Genomic DNA, 19,057 nt, shown 5'->3' with positions numbered 1-19,057 from the left:
TAATAAAAATAAAAAATAAGGATAAAATATTGCACATAGAAAGTATCATTTAAAATGAAAATAAAATTAATTATATTGCATTAATTAGTATGTTTCTTATTTGATTTAAAAATATTTAACTAAAATTTAAATTTAATATGTTTTATGTTGCTACGTGACTTGTCGAGTCTAATTTCTGCGGATTCCCACCTTAATATAAAAAAAGTAAAAACTAAAAAATTTTTATGGATAAAAGAAACAACCACTAATTAAAATTTAATCGTAAAAACTCAAATTAATAGTCCAAACTACATGACCAAACGCAGGCAAAGTAAATAAGTAGGCGGTGATGCATTAAATGAGTGGTGTGGTGAGGCTTGGACGGCAGTAATGTAGCATAGGATCCACGTCACCCTTGGACGCGTGTCGATACCGCTCTAGATATTCTGCCATGGGACCGTCCTTACGTGTCCCCATCTCCTCTTCTTACGTACACGCCTTTACTGCACTTCATCCCTCCCCAACTCCCACACTTCCGCGCGTCACTCCCACCTCCCACCACCCACTCGTCACGTGCTTCTCACGCGCCCATCAGACGCGTCGAACGCCGTATCAAACGCTTGGATCTCCTACTCCACGATTCCGCCACGTGGTGCCGATCTCGCAGAAACCCGATACTTGAAAAAACAATTTTTTTTTTATTATTATTATTTTTTTAATCGGACCGGAAATGCAAAAAGGCGAATAAGTAGGTGGACCCACTTACAGTGCAGGCCCGGCCCGGCCCGGAAGACGGACCACATGCGTGTCAGTAAAGAAAGGTCCCTCGGCTTAGGTATTTCGCGTCGCGTCCTGATTGGTCCACGTAGCGAATTTGTTGTTCCACGTGTTGGGTTGTGGGGTAGAGATGGTTTCAATGGACGGCTGAGATTGAAGGTCTCTCGCATTCAGCGTTTCTACGTCACACCAACTGTGTCTGTCGGATACATTTCCCTTTCCTGCCCGGCCTCGCTACGGGCTGCCCGCTCAATCAACTAGTATAATGTCGTCCCCCTCCGCATTCTCTTTTTCTTCTGGGTCCGCTCATTTGAGATTTTCGTATCTCTCAGATTGATTGATTGATTGTTTGCTCTCGGAATAATAGCTGTGGAGAGCTTCGATTCTTGGTTGTGTGAATTGTAGCAGGAATTTTGATTTGGATTGGAGGAGTAATGGCGGGGATGTGCTGTGGAGTTAATATCGGTGAGACGGAGGCGACGGCGCCGGTGGAGCCGAGTTCGAAATCGGCGAGGAGGAGGAGGATGGAAATCCACCAGTTCAACTTTGTTCCGACCGATTCGGCGGTGGCGCCGCCGCTTGAAGGAGGAGGTAAGGTGAAGAGGCAGAAGATCGACGCTGTGGTGCCTGTTTTGCCGTCGAGAGAGTGCGCGAACGCTGTTGAGAAGTCCGATCTTATTGGAGAAGAGAAGGCGGTGAAGGAGGAGAATCAGGTCGCCGGTGAGGCGGAGAAAGAATCGGCGCCGTCGTTTGATCTATCATCTCCGCCGCTAGATTTGATTAACGAAAGCTCTATTGCTCAGGATTGCCCCAAATTCGGTATGACTTCCGTCTGCGGCAGGAGACGAGATATGGAAGACGCTGTAGCTATTCATCCGGCGTTTTGCCGCCATAATCCGAATTTTCGAAGCGGATTGCATTTCTTCGGCGTCTACGATGGTCATGGCTGCTCTCACGTAAGAATTGAATCCTCGAAACGACTTTCATGGCTTTTGCTTGACGGATTCTGATTTGATTCATTCAATCGATTTCTGCAGGTTGCGAAGCGTTGCCGCGACAGGATGCACGAAATTGTGAGAGGCGAATTCCAGAACGGAGACTCGTCGTCGTGGGAGCAAATTATGGTCGAGAGCTTCTCGAAGATGGATAAGGAAGTCGTCGAGTGCTCCGGCGGCCCTACCACCGCCTGCCGCTGCGAGCTCCAGACTCCGCAGTGCGACGCCGTCGGATCCACCGCCGTAGTTGCTGTTGTAACTCCAGACAAAATCGTCGTCTCCAATTGCGGCGACTCTCGCGCCGTCCTCTGCCGGAACGGCGTCGCTATTCCCCTCTCCGTCGATCATAAGGTAAGATTTAACTAAACCATATACTCTTCTGAGAATCTGAGATTGAGTCGCCCAGTTCATTAACATACTGAACTTGTTCTTCTCCGTTGCTCCTCACAGCCTGACCGACCAGACGAACTCGATCGGATCCAGGACGCCGGCGGCCGTGTCATATTCTGGGACGGTCCTAGAGTTCTCGGAGTGCTAGCAATGTCTAGAGCAATCGGTAAATCAATCAATCCAAATCAATTTCCCCCAAATTATCTTCAAATTCAATTCAAACTCATCGTATTTCATCTTCCTCCTCAGGCGACAACTATCTGAAACCCTACGTGATCTCCGAGCCGGAGGTGACGGTGACGGAAAGGTCGCCGGACGACGAATGTCTAATACTCGCCAGCGACGGCCTATGGGACGTGGTATCAAACGAGACGGCGTGCGGCGTCGCGCGCATGTGCCTCCAGTCGCGGAAACCGCCGTCTCCCCCTGGATCGCCGGGAAATGACATCACCGTGACGGAGGCGGAGCAGAGCTCCGACAAGGCGTGTTCCGACGCGTCGATTCTTCTGACGAAGCTCGCCTTGGCTCGCCACAGCACGGATAACGTCAGCGTCGTCGTCGTCGATCTCCGGCGAACTCCATGAACGATGGATCGGAAAACAAATTTCTTAAATATTATTTAATATTAATATTATATATACATTTTAAAAAAAAATGAAAATTATATTAAAGGGATATATAATTTTCAACGGCCAGATTTAGATCTCGATTAGTTCTTCTAATTTTCAGAAGAAAAAAAAAATGTAAAATGATGCGAGCTAATTAAGCTCATCATCATAATCATTAAATGTCAAGTGGTATTTTTATTTAATTATTCTATTTGGGAACTTTCAACATTTTTCCAAAATTTATTTTTATATTCAAAAAATTATAAAAAGTGGCATACCCTAAATGTAAAATTTAATGCGGACACCCCAAAAATTTCATTTTGGGGTTAGCTGTACATAACAGGTGTCGCACAAACAAGGCTTAGCTAATTGTCGAAAAATAATTAAATGGACATAAAATGGGGCCCACAAAAAAATTAATGGAATCTCGCACTGTATGTCTGTGTCTCTGTCTGTCTGTCTGTCTAAAAGAAGTTGGATGAGTATGAACTATGAACTAATATGTTTGTTCAACATTCGGAAAGATATTTTATTTTTTTATTTCATTGGAGAAATGTCCTATAATGTTTTTCTTCATTTATTATTTATTTCTTTTTAAAAAATAAATATATATATATATATATATTGTTGGGGACGTGTTTCGAACTCATAATTGAAAATTGAAGCAATAAATAAAGATATTTGTAGGGACCCAGTTTGATTTGGGACTGTAAGCTTTTAGGAGAGAGGGACAGCTGTAGAGCATGTGGTCCGACCCTTGAACCACGGCCATGATTGTGCCACGTCGTTGATTAGAACCAATCTGGCCATTGATTTTTCGGATAAACGTTTGGTGGGTTTTTTTTTTTAAAAAAAAATAAAATTAGATTTTAGGTTCAATATTTTCTAATAGACAATTGTCTTAATTTTTTATTAAAAAAAAAATATTTTCATTTTTATAGAATAGTACGTTTAAATTATTATTTAAAAAAAAATTAAAAAGAACTTACACTTGTGCTATGTTTATTTGCATTTTATTTTTATTATTTAAGATAGAATAATATTTAATATTGTTCACTCATAAGTATACATAATTTTATTTGAGTTTCTCCAATTATAAAATAATTAATTTTTTTTTTTACTGTACTTTTTTTTATTAATACACCTATATTATTATTTATCATTATTTTTATACTCCTCAAAGAGTAAATTTATTTTCATAGTACTTTTAACTATTTATTCTAATTAAAAATTATTACAGTACTTATTAAATTTAATGTATAAGTAAATATTTATATTTTTTAGAAATGGACAAAGAGTTTTAGTACAGTAGAATTTAGTAAAAATATACTATAAAATATAATATTTTATATTTGATTAATTAAAAAAATAAAATGAATATTTTATTCATTTCGTCTCATAACAAACTATTTATTTTTTCATCTTAGTTCGTCCCATAATAAAGTATTCATTTTATTTTTTTTTAGTAACTGTACTATTTATCTATCATTACAAATACCCTTACAATTTACAATATATTACACAAATGACATTACCCTTGTAGCAAGCAATACTAATAAGGTTATTTTAATTATTTATATTTTATTTATACTATATCTCAATATAATACTAATATTTTTAAAATTTTATGCAAAAAGCAAACAGATATATAATTATGGGACTAAAGGAGTATATATTGCAGAAGTATATTTATTACACATTATTTTCTTTTTCAATAGATTTTTACTACTGAATTCTATACATAGCGTTAGACAAACAATTTATGTTGTGTATTTTTACTTTTAAAATAGTTATTTAATATAATAATTTTAGAAATATATATTTATTTTTTAATATAAAATAATACTCTCTCCGTCATGCAAATATGTGCTCACTTGATCATACACGAGTTTTAATAAAAATGAATAATAATTGTTATTTTTTTCTTTTATAGTAAAAAAATATAAAAATGTAATAATTTTTTACTTAAAAACGAAATTAAAATATTTTTTCGATAATAACCCAAAATAGAAAATGAACATAGATCTGAACTACTGACGGAGGATTACAATCCAAAAATATATTGTGAAATTTGGATTTGGCCTAAAACAAATGGATTACAATAATTTATAAGTACGTTTGCCACGTTAGGTGATGGTGGTGGTCTTCTTCTAAACTTCCCACATAACACACCTTTATTTAATTATTTATTTATTTTTTTCCTCGCTATTATTATTATATTTTTATTGCTTTTGTTCATTTTTTTAATGATCACTATTTTGACTTTGAAAATTGATCACTTTTATTAACTATGGCGTGGCACATTTGGTCAAATGATTAGCACTTCCTTATGAATAAATGAATAAAATGTTTATATATATTTTTGAGGTGCATTCCATCCATTTTCTCGAAAATAAATAGTCCATTCGTCCATTAAAATTAAAATTAGCACATTTAAATTTGCCACAAAAATTAAAAAAAAAAAAATATTTTATTGAAAAATATAGATAGTTGGGGATATTTTTAAAAATTTAATTAAAAAGTAAAATAAATAAATAGAGAAAATATAATAAAATTATTGGTATTTGTTGTAAATAAGTATTGAATTGTGGATAATAATTAAATGTTGATTTGTTGACTTTGCCAAAATTAATAATGAGATAAATTTAATTAATGAACTAAAAAGAAAAATGAAAATAAATTTGGCGGACGGGGAGAATAAATAAATAAATACAATTATTATCAAATTAATTAAATTAATTCATGCATCACTTACTACAACACGTAGCACGTATAGTTAGAGAAGTCTTTGTTTTTACGGCCAGCATATAAGTCTTTTGCTTAAATTGAATTATGAAATGTTAATCACAGACGATGATCAATTAAAAGATTAAAAAAAAATAATAATAAATAAATAAATTACGAGGTTCGGCAAGATTCCTATATCCTAAAGGTATGTGGAGTGTCTTATTGTTGTGGAACTGTAGGGCTATATACGAATCGAATAGTGTAATGTTTGATTTGTGATTTATTTAATTTAATGATATTTATATTCAATTTGAAATAAAATTTTAATTATTCAATTCAATACAAGTATTTTAATTTTAAAATACAATTTTAACATTATCATTCAAATATTTGATTCATAATCTGATTCATTTATGTCATATTTGATTAGATTGGAAGCTATTTGATTCGGATATTTTAGAGTTTAATTTTTGAAAATAACATCAAGACAACTTAACTAAAATCACACATATTATTAATAATTGACGCAAATTTTTCTTCTAACAAATATAGAAATATTATTTTATAATTATAGTTTAAATTTATGTTATAAAAATTACTTTTAAATAGATTGATTTTTTTATGTGATACTAAAAAATGTGTCAAAAATATAAAATATATATTTTAAATTTTTAACTTGTTTCTAACGAGTATTTGAATTTTTATTTATTTATTTATTTTTTTTGAGTTTTTATAAAAGATATCTTCTATTATTTATTATTACAGTATTTTTTGAAATCACAACTCAAAAATATTGTTGGTTGAACAAAGCCAACAGAACCAAAAAAAATATTCACACAAATTTCATCAAAAGGAAACAACGTTACTTCTAAACATCTTATAGACCGTATCTTCTCAAGTTCATAGTAGACAAGAATTAAACCCAAACAAACAAACCTCGATGACGGCGGCAGCGGCGACAACGACACGACGACCGAGCTAGTATTCAGCGCCGCCGCCGGTTGCTCCTGCATCGAAAACATATTGGGTTTCATCATGAATCCGCACCCGTTATTCGAATTCGTCGAAATGTACTGTACCTCGTTTATCGTTCATTTACGCAGAGATCGCTTTTCACACGTAAGAACACGGTAACTTGCATGAGGCCCCTCGGACGTGTCCCGTAACACTAATCGCCAACCCAAGGCTCGACCGATCTCTTGAAGCTCGTCCATTACGGTAATCGTATCCCGAATGTACACATGCCCGCCGGGTCGCAACATTCGATCAATTTCGAGCATGATTGTCGAGATATTGCACCTATCGACGTTTCATTATACAATTGTTTAATCATCGTTAAATAAAGGAAAAACGATCAAGTAAGTACCTTTTTTGTTCGACTGAGAAGAGTCCGGCAGCGTGAATTAAGTCGTAGGTTCTCGGATATGTATCGAACGGCTCGCACCTGAAAAGTCGATCGTAAATTAATTATCTCGTAAAGCAACGAGAAGAACGGTGCCGGAATTTCTTACCAGTCGTGCATTACTCCGACGAGGCCGCGGTCGTATATGACAGGCAACGTATTGGGTCCGCTAGTCGGGACAACGTTGAGCACCCAGCAATCAAGCTTGTGATCGACGAGCGCGGCTGTGAAACTGCAATCGATGATATCAATTCGGAATTCAGCGATAAAATAAGAACGATAACGCGACGATAAAAAACTTACCCCCCGAAACCCGCTCTCATGTCCAACACGTTTCGAAGTTTGAATTTGTTCCAACGTAAAATGCGTACGAAGCCGTCAACGATTTCGTGCCAATATCTCGACTCTGCCCTGAAAAGTTCTTTCCTCGATATGTAAGCTTCGATCTTTATGCTCTGAAGCCTATCCGGGGGATTCCGCAGACGTTCCGGCCAGGGTAACACATTTGCGCCGTATCCATTCTCGGGTAGACGTGTTATGCAAGGCTTCAAATCAACATACCTAATATAATAAATCGTGAAAAATCTAAAACGTCGACTTTCTTAAATAGATCGAGAAGTTAAATCCAAATCTACGATTACCAAAACTTGTCCGGATCATCGTCAGAACTACACAACGGCGGTGATGTTCCGTTGGAACGGCTCAAATAACAGCTGTTATTAAAGGGCTTCCGCCATACGGCAATGTAACCTTCCTTCTTTACGAGGGTCCAACAAAGTTGACTGGTAAGGTTAGTCATTTCTGGAAGCAATGAAAAAATAAGAAAACAACGACGCAAAAGACTACAATAAAACAAAATGGCGGACTAAAATTGAGCGTATTTTCAAATTAAACTTACCTTCCCATTGTTTTTCGAGGGCTACTTCGTGTTTATAAACTGGCTGGGCTGCCCAAACGAAATAACCTCCGGCCCGGAGCATCCTGTCGGCCTCAATTAGTAAAATCCCATCTGGAACGTAAGTGAATGGAAACTAAAAGGTTAATCATACTATATCTATAATCGACACATTCCATCAAGAACAATGGCAGACTAATAGAGTTATCAAAATTTCAAGTTTCAGCATCAAATATTGTGAATTCGAAGCTAGAAAAGGAAAATCAGGTTTGCAACCGAGCAAAGATTGTTAAGTTTCTTTATCTTCAATTCTAGCACAAGTTGAACTATTTGGCCATTTGCGAGTTTTCTAATAAACACAAGTAACTAGATTGGCACTTTTGGTATAAATTCTTGACACAACAAACTCGGCAAACACAAATAAACACAAGGATCATTCAAGAAATTAAATGGGCTATGGAGCTATCGATATATTTCTCACCAAACTAATACCATATATATATATAAAGAAATAGTAACATACCATCCCGAGTCCAGTTGATCCTACACCTCGAACAATGCATCAGATCAAATGCTTGACTAGGATAAGGCAAACGCCGCGTTGCAAATGCTGCCACCATTGCAGGCACACCGCGTTCGAGTGCAAACTGAATCTGGTTTTCGTGAACATCTTTTGGGGCTATAGAAAGAGGGATCACATTCCGTGACAGTAAATAAGCGCCAAAACTCGCAACACCACAACCAATATCCAAAGCGACTCGAGTGTGCCGGCCAAACGCAATTTCAGGAACCATCTAAACGACACAAAGCATAGTTACTTCCTGTTTTAACACAAATCCACGTAATATATCAAATCAAGGAGGTCCCTGTAAAACTGTACAATGAAGACACCTTTTCAATCTGATCCAAATACGGATCAGCCCCGTGAATGAACTGTGTGCCGCCTCCCGGAAACTTGAACTTGTCTTTCTTGATCATGATCCAATTCTGAGCCCCTTTATCCTCTGCTAGACGAGGATGCGGAACATTGCTAAACCAAACCTGTACAAGATTACAATTGGTACATTCCACCATTAATGATTACAGAAGACATTGACGATAAACATGGTGACTATCTTCAACACATTAACATCCATCATCCAACCATTGCTAAACCAAATGTGTATAAGATTACAATCGGTATGTTCCACCATTAATGCTTACGACCAAGAAATCAATCATATACATTGCGAGATATCTTCAACACTTTAACAGAAAAAATCCAAAAAATACTAAAGAAAAGACAAAATGCTGTTTCCTTTTAGAATTGAACTCAGTAAACGCTAACTCCAAGGGGTTATAACTAATCCAATTCCAGTCAAGGTAGGTATCATTAAATGAAGAAACGAATTAGATTGTAACCGTATCGCAAAGAGAAACCTGTAATCATTTGAAGTGATCGAGATTTTACCTCATCACGGCTTCTTGGCCATGGAATCGGAGTTTTGTACCCTTTCGGAGCAGGAATCGAACAATTCAATCCTTTACCTGGTTCAGGGCAATGGCGTTCGAACATTTCCCCTTTATTGGCGGATTTCATGTTCTTAATGAAATCTTCGTTGTCCATACAGGGGATGTGGTCTGTCATCGACGCCGGACACGACGGGAACTTCTTTACCCTAAGCAAAACCTTATCGCCCTTCGCCGGAGTATCAACGTCATCGGTGCTGTTCATTTTTGACCAATTATTGACCAGTTCTGGATCGTACTCACCGACCTCGAAGTTCTCTGTCATCCTTCCGTTCTTATCCAACACTCCCATTCTTTGCAGCACCGGCGGCGGCGGCGGTGGCGCGGAAGGAGGAGTGAGGACTTTCTGCGGTTCATTCCGACTATTTTCTTGAAGCGGAAAGTCCTTACCGCTTCCGAGGGGGGAAACGTCGAACGTCTTGTTGACATTCGGAGATACGCCGCCGGCGGTTCTTTGGGGTTCTTCGGCTTGGCGGGAGGAGAAGAACACGAGTTGCTGGGAGGATCCATCGGAGAAACGCTTCCCCAAGTAGAAGAACATCACTGTAATCACAAATAATGCTGGAATTCTTAATAGATTCCCTGATTTGCAGAGCTCCAAAACCCCTCCGCCGGCGCCAATCCCCTTCATCATCCCCCGAGAAAATGAAAATTACAAAAATTAAAATTTTAATCTCAACAGGGGAAAGCGCGAATTCCTAGAATTCCGACGACTGACTGACTGAAATCGCCGTGATCGGAACGGCACCGCCGGTAACTGAAGAACGAAGCAACAAATTGAAAAGAAAATAAAAAGTGAAACGTGAGGGAAGAGAGTAAAACGACGACGTATTAACTCCGCGGGTTTTCTGCGTGGGATTTTTCAACATATTTTTGTAATAATTTTTGCATTGGTTTTTTCCAAATTTTTTTTGCAGAAAGTTAATTACGAATTAATTCGACTTTATGTTTATTTTCCATTTTTTTAAACAGAAAATTGCTTTACTTGGGTATATTTAGGGTGGATTTGTTTTTGGGATTGGATTTTAATTTCACTATTTATTCAATTTTTTTCTCTAAAAAATATCAAATCAAACACTTATTTTTTATTTTTTATATTATACTTAAAATCAATTTTACATTCAAAATATCACATCAACACCTATTTATATCATATCATACAACTATTCAAATTCAAAATTTTTACTATTCAAATCCCAACTCAAAATTCAAACCCCCAAACAAACACACCCTTAATATTTGATACTCCCTCCATCTCAAATATCTTGCAACATTTTTCTTTGGTATGTCTCAAACACTTACAATATTTCCAAAATATGAAATAATTAATCATATTTAATCTCTATTTCACATTCTATCTCATTACATCATCCAAATAAAAAAAAAAATATATATTTCACTCTCCATCACATAACTTAATTTTTAAATTATCCGACTTAATACTACTCACCTAAAAACTCGTGCCAAAAGTAGATGTTGCACCTTGTTTGAAAAGGAGGCAGTGTTTTAGATTATGTTGGATTTGTTGTTTTTTTTAAAAAAATATATATATATATAATACTATAATTTTTAAAATTTTATATTTAATTTAGGGAAAAAATCAATTTTGGTCTCAATATAATCAAAATTTATAAATTTGGTCCCAATATAATAAACTCATCAATTTTAGTCATAATATAAACAATTTCAATGAATTTTGGTCCCACAATTAAAAAACTAACGGAAATTGCTGATGCTGAGATATCTTAGATATTCGATTTTAGATTTAGTAGATTTATATTTAGATTTGATCTTATCTATAAATTATATTATTTAGATTTGAGCCTATCAAGTCTGTTTTGTATTGTCTCTGTATAGACTTTTTATTTTGATGATCAATAAGACAATCTCATTATTTTCCCCCAAAATTTCTAAAATGGTATCAGAACTTATTTTTCTCATGACGTAGATATAGCCTACGAACCCCCGTTTCTCCGGGTACATTCAACATGGGATGTACCAGGAGGTCTCCCAATTTTGAAATTTTTTCTATAGTTTATAACTCTTTCTTTTCGGATTTTGATTTTATCTTGAATCCTAATTTTGTCTACGATTGAAGTCATGTCTGCGCATATGTCTGCGATTGCGATCCGTCTGCTGCATTTCTCCAAAGTCATGTTTCTGATTGCAATGAGAGTTCCGTTATTTCCAATTTTGTGGAGAGTACTCTCGTCGTTTTCGACTCCAGTAGAGAGTCATGTTGTTTTCAGCTCCGGTGTAGTCATGTCGTGTTCGGCTCTGGTGGAGTCATGTCGTTTTCGGCTCTAGTAGACTCATGTCGTTTTTTGCTCCGGTGAAGTCATGTCGTTTCGGCTCCGGTAGAGTCATGTCGTTTTTTGCTCTGGTGGAGAGTCATCTTGTTTTCGGCTCTAATGGAGAGTCATCGCAACATAAATGGATTTCCTGCGATGCACGTCACGGCAAAAAATCGCAAACGACGACCTTGTACGCTGTTCACGGATCCGTCGTCTAGCCGTATATTGCGAACGAGGATTCGCGCACGGGCGCCGACGAAGCCGCGTCAACGCGAGAAGTCCAGTAAATTTTATCGTTTAGAGAAAAGAGAACACGTAACAAGGATTCTATAGGTGAACCGGCGAAAGGATCATTGTCGATGTCTGCCCCGGCAGACAACAACGAATTCGTGACCCAACGTACGAATGCCGGTCAGGCCGTCCATTGAGGCAGAGTGGGTGCCCCAAATAACTCTTGCGCGGATTTTCGGGAATATGTAAGCAGCAAAAATGGATTTTCTGCGATGCACGTCACGGCCGAAAATCGCGAACTACGACCTTGTACGCTGTTGATGGACCCCTCGTCCAGCCGAATATTGCGAACGAGGATTCGCACACAGGCGCCGACGAAGCCGCGTCAACGCGAGAAGTTCATTAAATTTTATCGTTTAGAGAAAAGTGAACACGTAACAAGGATTCTATAGGTGAACCTGTGAAAGGATCATTGTCGATGTCTGCCCCGGCAGACAACAGCGAATTCGTGACCCGACGTACGAATGCCGGTCAGGCCGTCCATCGAGGCAGAGTGGGCGCCCCAAAAAACTCCTCTGCGGATTTTCGGGAATATGTAGGGAGGAAAAATGGATTTCCTGTGATGCACGTCACGGCCGAAAATCGCGAACGGCGACCTTTTACGCTGTTCACGGACCCGTCGTCCAGCTGTATATTGCGAACGAGGATTCGCGCAAGGGCGCCGACGAAGCTGCGTCAACGCGAGAAGTCCAGTAAGGCTTATCGTTTAGAGAAAAGAGAACATGTAACAAGGATTATATAGGTGAACCTGTGAAAGGATCATTTTCGATGTCTGCCCCGGCAGACAACAGCGAATTCGTGACCCGACGTACGAATGCCGGTCAGGCCGTCCATCGAGGAAGAGTGGGCGCCCCAAAAAACTCCTGCGCGGATTTTTGGGAATTTTTAGGCAGCAAAAATAGATTTTCTGCGATGCACGTCACGGCCGAAAATCGCGAACGACGACCTTGTAAGCTGTTCATGGACCCATCGTCCAGCCGTATATTGCAAACGAGGATTCGCGCAAGGGCGCCGACGAAGCCGCGTCAACGCGAGAAGTCCAGTAAGCCTTATTGTTTAGAGAAAAGAGAACACGTAACAAGGATTCTATAAGTGAACCTGCGAAACGATCGTTGTCAATGTCTGCCCCGGCAGACAACAGCGAATTCGTGACCCGACGTACGAATGCCGGTGAGGCCGTCCATCGAGGTAGAGTGGGCGCCCTAAAAAACTCCTGCGCGGATTTTTGGGAATATGTAGGCAGCAAAAATGGATTTCTTGCGATGCAAGTCACAGCCGAAAATAGCGAACGGCGTCCTTGTACGCTGTTCACGGACCCCTCGTCCACCCGAATATTGCAAACGAGGATTCGCGCACAGGCGCCCACGAAGCCGCGTCAACGCGAGAATTTCAGTAAATTTTATCGTTTAGAGAAAAGTGAACACGTAACAAGGATTCTATAGGTGAACCTACGAAAGGATCATTGTCGATGTCTGCCCCGGCAGACAACAGCGAATTCGTGACCCGACGTACGAATGCCGGTCAAGCCGTCCATCGAGGCAGAGTGGGCGCCCCAAAAAACTCCTCTGCGGATTTTCGGGAATATGTAGGGAGCAAAAATGGATTTCCTGCGATGCACGTCACGGCCGAAAATCGCGAACGGCGACCTTGTCACTGTTCACGGACCCGTCGTCCAGCCGTATATTGCGAACGAGGATTCACGCAAGTTCGGCGACGAAGCCGCGTCAACGCGAGAAGTCCAGTAAGCCTTATCGTTTAGAGAAAAGAGAACACGTAACAAGGATTCAATAGGTGAACCTGCGAAACGATCATTGTGGATGTCTGCCTTGGCAGACAACAGCGAGTTCGTGACCCGACGTCCGAATGCCGGTCAGGCCGTCCGTCGAGGCAGAGTGGGCGCCCCAAGAAACTCCTGCGCGGATTTTCGGGAATATCTAAGCAGCAAAGATGGATTTCCTGCGATGCAGGTCATGGCCAAAAATTGCGAACGGTGACCTTGTACGCTGTTCACGGACCCGTCGTCCAGCCGTATATTGCGAACAAGGATTCGCGTACGGGCACCGACGAAGCCGCGTCAACGCGAGAAGTCCAGTAAGCCTTATCGTTTAGAGAAAAGAGAACACGTAACAAGTATTCTATAGGTGAACCTGCGAAAGGATCATTGTCGATGTCTGCCCCGGCATACAACAGCGAATTCGTGACCCGACGTAGGAATGCCGGTCAAACCATCCATCGAGGCAGAGTGGGCGCCCCAAAATACTCATACGCGGATGTTCGGGAATATATAGGCAGCAAAAATGGATTTCCTGCGATGCAGGTCACAGCCGAAAATCGCGAACGGCGACCTTGTACGCTGTTCACGGACCCCTCGTCCACCCGAATATTGCAAACGAGGATTCGCGCAAAGGCGCCGACAAAGCCGCGTCAACGCGAGAATTTCAGTAAATTTTATTGTTTAGAGAAAAGTGAACACGTAACAAGGATTCTATAGGTGAACCGGCGAAAGGATCATTATCGATGTCTGCCCCGGCAGACAACAGCGAATTCGTGACCCGACGTACGAATGCCGGTCAGGCCGTCCATCGAGGCAGAGTGGGCGCCCCAAAAAACTCCTCCGCGGATTTTCAGAAATATGTAGGGAGCAAAAATGAATTTCCTGCGATGCTTGTCACGGCCGAAAATTTCGAACGGCGACCTTGTACGCTGTTCACGGACCCGTTGTCCAGCCGTATATTGCGAACGAGGATTTGCGCAAGGGTGCCGACGAAGCCGCGTCAACGCGAGAAGTCCAATAAGCCTTATCGTTTAGAGAAAAGAGAACACGTAACAAGTATTCTATAGGTGAACCTGCGAAAGGATCATTGTCGATGTCTGCCCCGGCAGACAACATCGAATTCGTGACCCGACGTAGGAATGCCGGTCAAACCGTCCATCGAGGCAGAGTGAGCGCCCCAAAAAACCCATGCGCGGATTTTCGGGAATATGTAGGCAGCAAAAATGGATTTCCTGCGATGCACGTCACAACAGAAAATCGCGAACGGAGACCTTGTACGCTGTTCACGGACCCGTAGACCAGCCGTATATTGCGAACGAGGATTCGTGCAAGGGCGCCGACGAAGCCGCGTCAACGCGAGAAGTCCAGTAAGCCTTATAGTTTAGAGAAAAGAGAACACGTAACAAGTATTCTATAGGTGAACCTGCGAAAGGATCTTTGTCGATGTCTACCCCGGCATACAACAGCAAATTCGTGACCCGACGTAGGAATGCCGGTCAAACCATCCATCGAGGCAGAGTGGGCGCCCGAAAAAACTAATGCGCGGATTTTCGTGAATATGTAGGCAGCAAAAATGGATTTCCTGCGATGCAGGTCATGGCCAAAAATCGCGAACGGCGACCTTGGACGCTGTTCACGGACCCGTCGTCCAGCCGTAGATTGCGAACGAGGATTCGCGCACGGGCGCCGACGAAGCCGCGTCAACGCGAGAAGTCCAGTAAGCCTTATCGTTTAGAGAAAAGAGACCACGTAACAAGGATTCTATAGGTGAACCTGCGAAACGATCATTGTCGATGTTTGCCCTGGCAAGCAACAGGGAATTCATGACCCGACGTACGAATGCCGGTCAGCCCGTTCGTCGAGGCATAGTGGGCACCCCAAAAAACTCCTGCGCGGATTTTCGTGAATATGTAGGCAGTAAAAATGGATTTCTTGCGATGCAGGTCATGGTCAAAAATCGCGAACGGCGACCTTGTACGCTGTTCACGGACCCGTCGTCCAGCCGTATATTGCGAACGCGGATTCGCGCACGGGCACCGACGAAGCAACGTCAACGCGAGAAGTCCAGTAAGCCTTATCATTTAGAGAAAAAAGAACACGTAACAAGTATTCTATAGGTGAACCTGCGAAAGGATCATTGTCGATGTTTGCCCCGGCAGACAACAGCGAATTCTTGACCCGACGTACGAATGCTGGTCAAACCGTCCATCGAGGCTTCGTGGACGCCCCAAAAAACTCTTGCGCGGATTTTCGGGAATATGTAGGCAGCAAAAATGGATTTCCTGCGATGCACGTCACGGCCGAAAATCGCGAACGGCGTCCTTGTACGCTGTTCACGGACCCCTCGTCCACCCGAATATTGCAAACGAGGATTCCGCACAGGCGCCCACGAAGCCGCGTCAACGCGAGTATTTCAGTAAATTTTATCGTTTAGAGAAAAGAGAACACGCAACAAGGATTCTATAGGTGAACTTGCGAAAGGATCAATGTCGATGTCTGCCCCGGCAGACAACAGCGAATTCGTGACCCGACGACGAATGCCGGTCAGGCCGTCCATCGAGGCAGAGTAGGCGCCCCAAAAAACTCCTATGCGGATTTTCGGGAATATGTAGGGAGCAAAAATGGATTTCCGGCGATGCACATCACGGCCGAAAATCGCGAACGGCGACCTTGTACGCTGTTCACGGACCCGTCGTCCAGCCGTATATTGCGAACGAGGATTCCCGCATGGGCACCGACGAACCCGCGTCAACGCGACAAGTCCAGTAAATTTTATCGTTTAGAGAAAAGAGAACACGTAACAAGGATTCTATAGGTGAACCTGCGAAAGGATTATTATCGATGTCTGCCCCGGCAGACAATAGCGAATTCGTGACCCGACATACGAATGTCGGTCAAGCCGTCCATCGAGGCAGAATGCTCGCCCTAAAAAACTCCTGCGCAGATTTTCGGGAATATGTAGGCAGCAAAAATGGATTTCCTGCAATGCACGTCACGGCCAAAAATCGCGAACGACGACCTTGTCCGTTGTTCACGGGCCCGTCGTCCAGCCGTATATTGCGAACGAGGATTCCCGCAGAGGCGACGACGAACCCGCGTCAACGCGAGAAGTCCAGTAAATTTTATCGTTTAGAGAAAAGAGAACACGTAACAAGAATTCTGTTGGTGAACCTACGAAAGGATCATTGTCGATGTCTGCGCAGGCAGACAATAGCGAATTCGTGACCCGACGTACGAATGCCGGTCAGGCCGTCCATTGAGGCAGAACGGGCGCCCCAAAAAACTCGTGCGCGGATTTTCGTGAATATGTAGAGAGCAAAAATTGATTTCCTGCGATGCAGGTTACGGCCAAAAATCGCGAACGACGACCTTGTCCGCTGTTCACGGACCCGTCGTCCAGCCGTATATTGCGAACGTGGATTCCCGCATAGGCGCCGACGAACCCGCGTCAACGCGAGAAGTCCAGTAAATTTTATCGTTTAGAGAAAAGAGAACACGTAACAAGGATTCTATAGGTGAACCTGCGAAATGATCATTGTCGATGTCTGCCCCGGCAGACAACACCGAATTCGAGACCCGATGTACGAATGCCGGTCAGCCCGTCCATCGAGGCAGAATGGGCGCCCCAAAAAACACCTGCGCGGATTTTGGTGAATATATAGGCAGCAAAAATAGATTTCCTGCGATGCTCGTCACTGCTAAAAATTGCGAACGACAACCTTGTCTGCTGTTCACGGGCCCGTCGTCCAGCCGTATATTGCGAACGAGGATTCCCGCAGGGGCGCCGACGAACCCGCGTCAACGCGAGAAGTCCAGTAAATTTTATTGTTTAGAGAAAAGAGAACACGTAACAAGGATTCTATAGGTGAACCTGCGAAATGATCATTGTCAATGTCTGCCCCGGCAGACAACACCGAATTCGAGACCCGATGTACGAATGCCGGTCAGGCCGTCAATCGAGGCAGAATGGGCGCCCCAAAAAACGCTTGCGCGGATTTTCGGGAATTTGTAGACAGCAAAAATGGATTTTTTGCGATGCACGTCACGGCCGAAAATCGCAAACGACAACCTTGTACGCTGTTCATGGACACCTCGTCTAGCCGAATATTGCGAACGAGGATTCGCGCACAAGCGCCGACGAAGCCGCGTCAACGCGAGAAGTTCAGTAAATTTTGTTGTTTAGAGAAAAGTGAACACGTAACAAGGATTCTATAGGTGAACCTGCTAAAGCTGATTGTCGATGTCTGCCCCGGCAGACAACAGCGAATTCGTGACCCGACGTACGAATGCCGGTCAGGCCGTCCATCGAGGCAGAGTGGGCCCCCCAGAAAACTCCTGCGCGCATTTTCGGGAATATGTAGGCAGCAAAAATGGATTTCCAGCGATGCACGTCACGGCCGAAAATCGCGAACGGCGTCCTTGTAAGCTGTTCACGGACCCGTTGTCCAGCCGTATATGGCGAACGAGGATTCGCGCAAGGGCGCCGACGAAGCCGCGTCAACGCGAGAAGTCCAGTAAGCTTTACCGTTTAGAGAAAAGAGAACACGTAACAAGGATTCTATAGGTGAACCTGCGAATGGATCATTGTCGATGTTTGCCCCGACAGACAACAGCGAATTCGTGACCCGACGTACGAATGCCGGTCAGGACGTCCATCGAGGCAGAGTGGGTGGCCCAAAAAACTCCTGCGCGGATTTTCGTGAATATGTAGGTATCAAAAATGGATTTCCTGCGATGCACGTCACGGCCAAAAATCGCGAACGACGACCTTGTCCGCTATTCACAGACCCGTCGTCCAGCCGTATATTGCGAACGAGGATTCCCGCAGGGGTGCCGACGAATCCGTGTTAACGCGAGAAGTCCATTAAATTTTATCGTTTAGAGAAAAGAGAACACGTAACAAGGCTCCTATAGGTGAACCTGCGAAAGGATCATTGTCGATGTCGGCCCCGGCAGACAACAGCAAATTCGTGACCCGACGTATGAAATGCCGGTCAGGCCGTCCATCGAGGCAGAATGGGCGCCCCAGAAATCTCCTACGCAGATTTTCGTGAATATGTAGGTAGCAAAAATAGATTTCCTGCGATGCACGTCACGGCCAAAAATGGCGAACGACGACCTTGTCCGGTGTTCACGGACCCGTCGTCCAGCCGTATATTGCGAACAACATTCCCGCAGGGGCGCCGGCGAACCCACGTCAACGCGAGTAGTCCAGTAAATTTTATCGTTTAGAGAAAAGGGAACACGTAAAAAGGATTCTATAGGTGAACTTGCGAATGGATTATTGTCGATGTCTGGCCCGGCAGACAACAGTGAATTCGTGACCCGACGTACGATTGACTGACAGGCCATACATCGAGGCAGAATGAGCGCCCAAAAAAACTCCTGTGCCGACTTTCGTGAATATGTAGGTAGC

General features: G+C 42.3%; 2 protein-coding genes across 3 annotated transcripts; one reads left to right on the top strand and one right to left on the bottom strand.

The window, feature by feature from the left end:
- The first annotated feature begins 1,040 nt into the window (after positions 1 to 1,040).
- LOC127241427 (protein phosphatase 2C 37-like) lies at positions 1,041 to 2,975 on the top strand. Its single transcript, XM_051260469.1, has 4 exons — positions 1,041 to 1,712; positions 1,794 to 2,102; positions 2,202 to 2,307; positions 2,391 to 2,975. Exons 1-4 carry the CDS (start codon positions 1,191 to 1,193, stop codon positions 2,723 to 2,725), a joined length of 1,272 nt encoding a protein of 423 aa, XP_051116426.1. The 5' UTR covers positions 1,041 to 1,190; the 3' UTR covers positions 2,726 to 2,975.
- Positions 2,976 to 6,292: 3,317 nt separating this feature from the next.
- On the bottom strand, positions 6,293 to 10,117 carry LOC127241526 (probable methyltransferase PMT11). 2 transcript variants are annotated; one of them, XM_051260636.1, is made up of 10 exons: positions 9,224 to 10,115; positions 8,665 to 8,814; positions 8,297 to 8,567; positions 7,777 to 7,887; positions 7,520 to 7,679; positions 7,182 to 7,439; positions 6,988 to 7,110; positions 6,843 to 6,920; positions 6,556 to 6,775; positions 6,293 to 6,483 (listed from the first exon to the last, which is right to left on the bottom strand). In XM_051260636.1, exons 1-9 carry the CDS (start codon positions 9,914 to 9,916, stop codon positions 6,568 to 6,570), a joined length of 2,052 nt encoding a protein of 683 aa, XP_051116593.1. In that variant the 5' UTR covers positions 9,917 to 10,115; the 3' UTR covers positions 6,293 to 6,483; positions 6,556 to 6,567. The 2 variants fall into 2 exon arrangements, with proteins under 2 accessions (XP_051116593.1, XP_051116595.1); XM_051260638.1 differs by lacking the exon at positions 6,293 to 6,483 and having other exon boundaries at positions 6,595 to 6,777; positions 6,844 to 6,920; positions 9,224 to 10,117.
- Positions 10,118 to 19,057: the final 8,940 nt, after the last annotated feature.

This window comes from Andrographis paniculata, unplaced genomic scaffold, assembly GCF_009805555.1.
Source record: "Andrographis paniculata isolate CXL003 unplaced genomic scaffold, ASM980555v1 Contig82END, whole genome shotgun sequence".
Taxonomy (NCBI): Eukaryota; Viridiplantae; Streptophyta; class Magnoliopsida; order Lamiales; family Acanthaceae; genus Andrographis; species Andrographis paniculata.
The sequence above is the reverse complement of the archived record's forward strand: the minus strand, read 5'-3'. Positions and strand labels throughout refer to the sequence as shown.

Bases quoted from the DNA above. Each gene is read 5' to 3' on its own strand.
- LOC127241427 (XM_051260469.1), top strand. From the start codon at position 1,191: ATGGCGGGGATGTGCTGTGGAGTTAATATCGGTGAGACGGAGGCGACG. The intron at 1,713-1,793 runs GTAAGAATTGAA...CGATTTCTGCAG, and splicing joins ATGGTCATGGCTGCTCTCAC to GTTGCGAAGCGTTGCCGCGA. The intron at 2,103-2,201 runs GTAAGATTTAAC...TGCTCCTCACAG, and splicing joins CCCTCTCCGTCGATCATAAG to CCTGACCGACCAGACGAACT.
- LOC127241526 (XM_051260636.1), bottom strand. From the start codon at position 9,916: ATGATGAAGGGGATTGGCGCCGGCGGAGGGGTTTTGGAGCTCTGCAAA. The intron at 8,815-9,223 runs GTAAAATCTCGA...AATCTTGTACAG, and splicing joins GGCCAAGAAGCCGTGATGAG to GTTTGGTTTAGCAATGTTCC. The intron at 6,921-6,987 runs GTAAGAAATTCC...TCGACTTTTCAG, and splicing joins GTCGGAGTAATGCACGACTG to GTGCGAGCCGTTCGATACAT.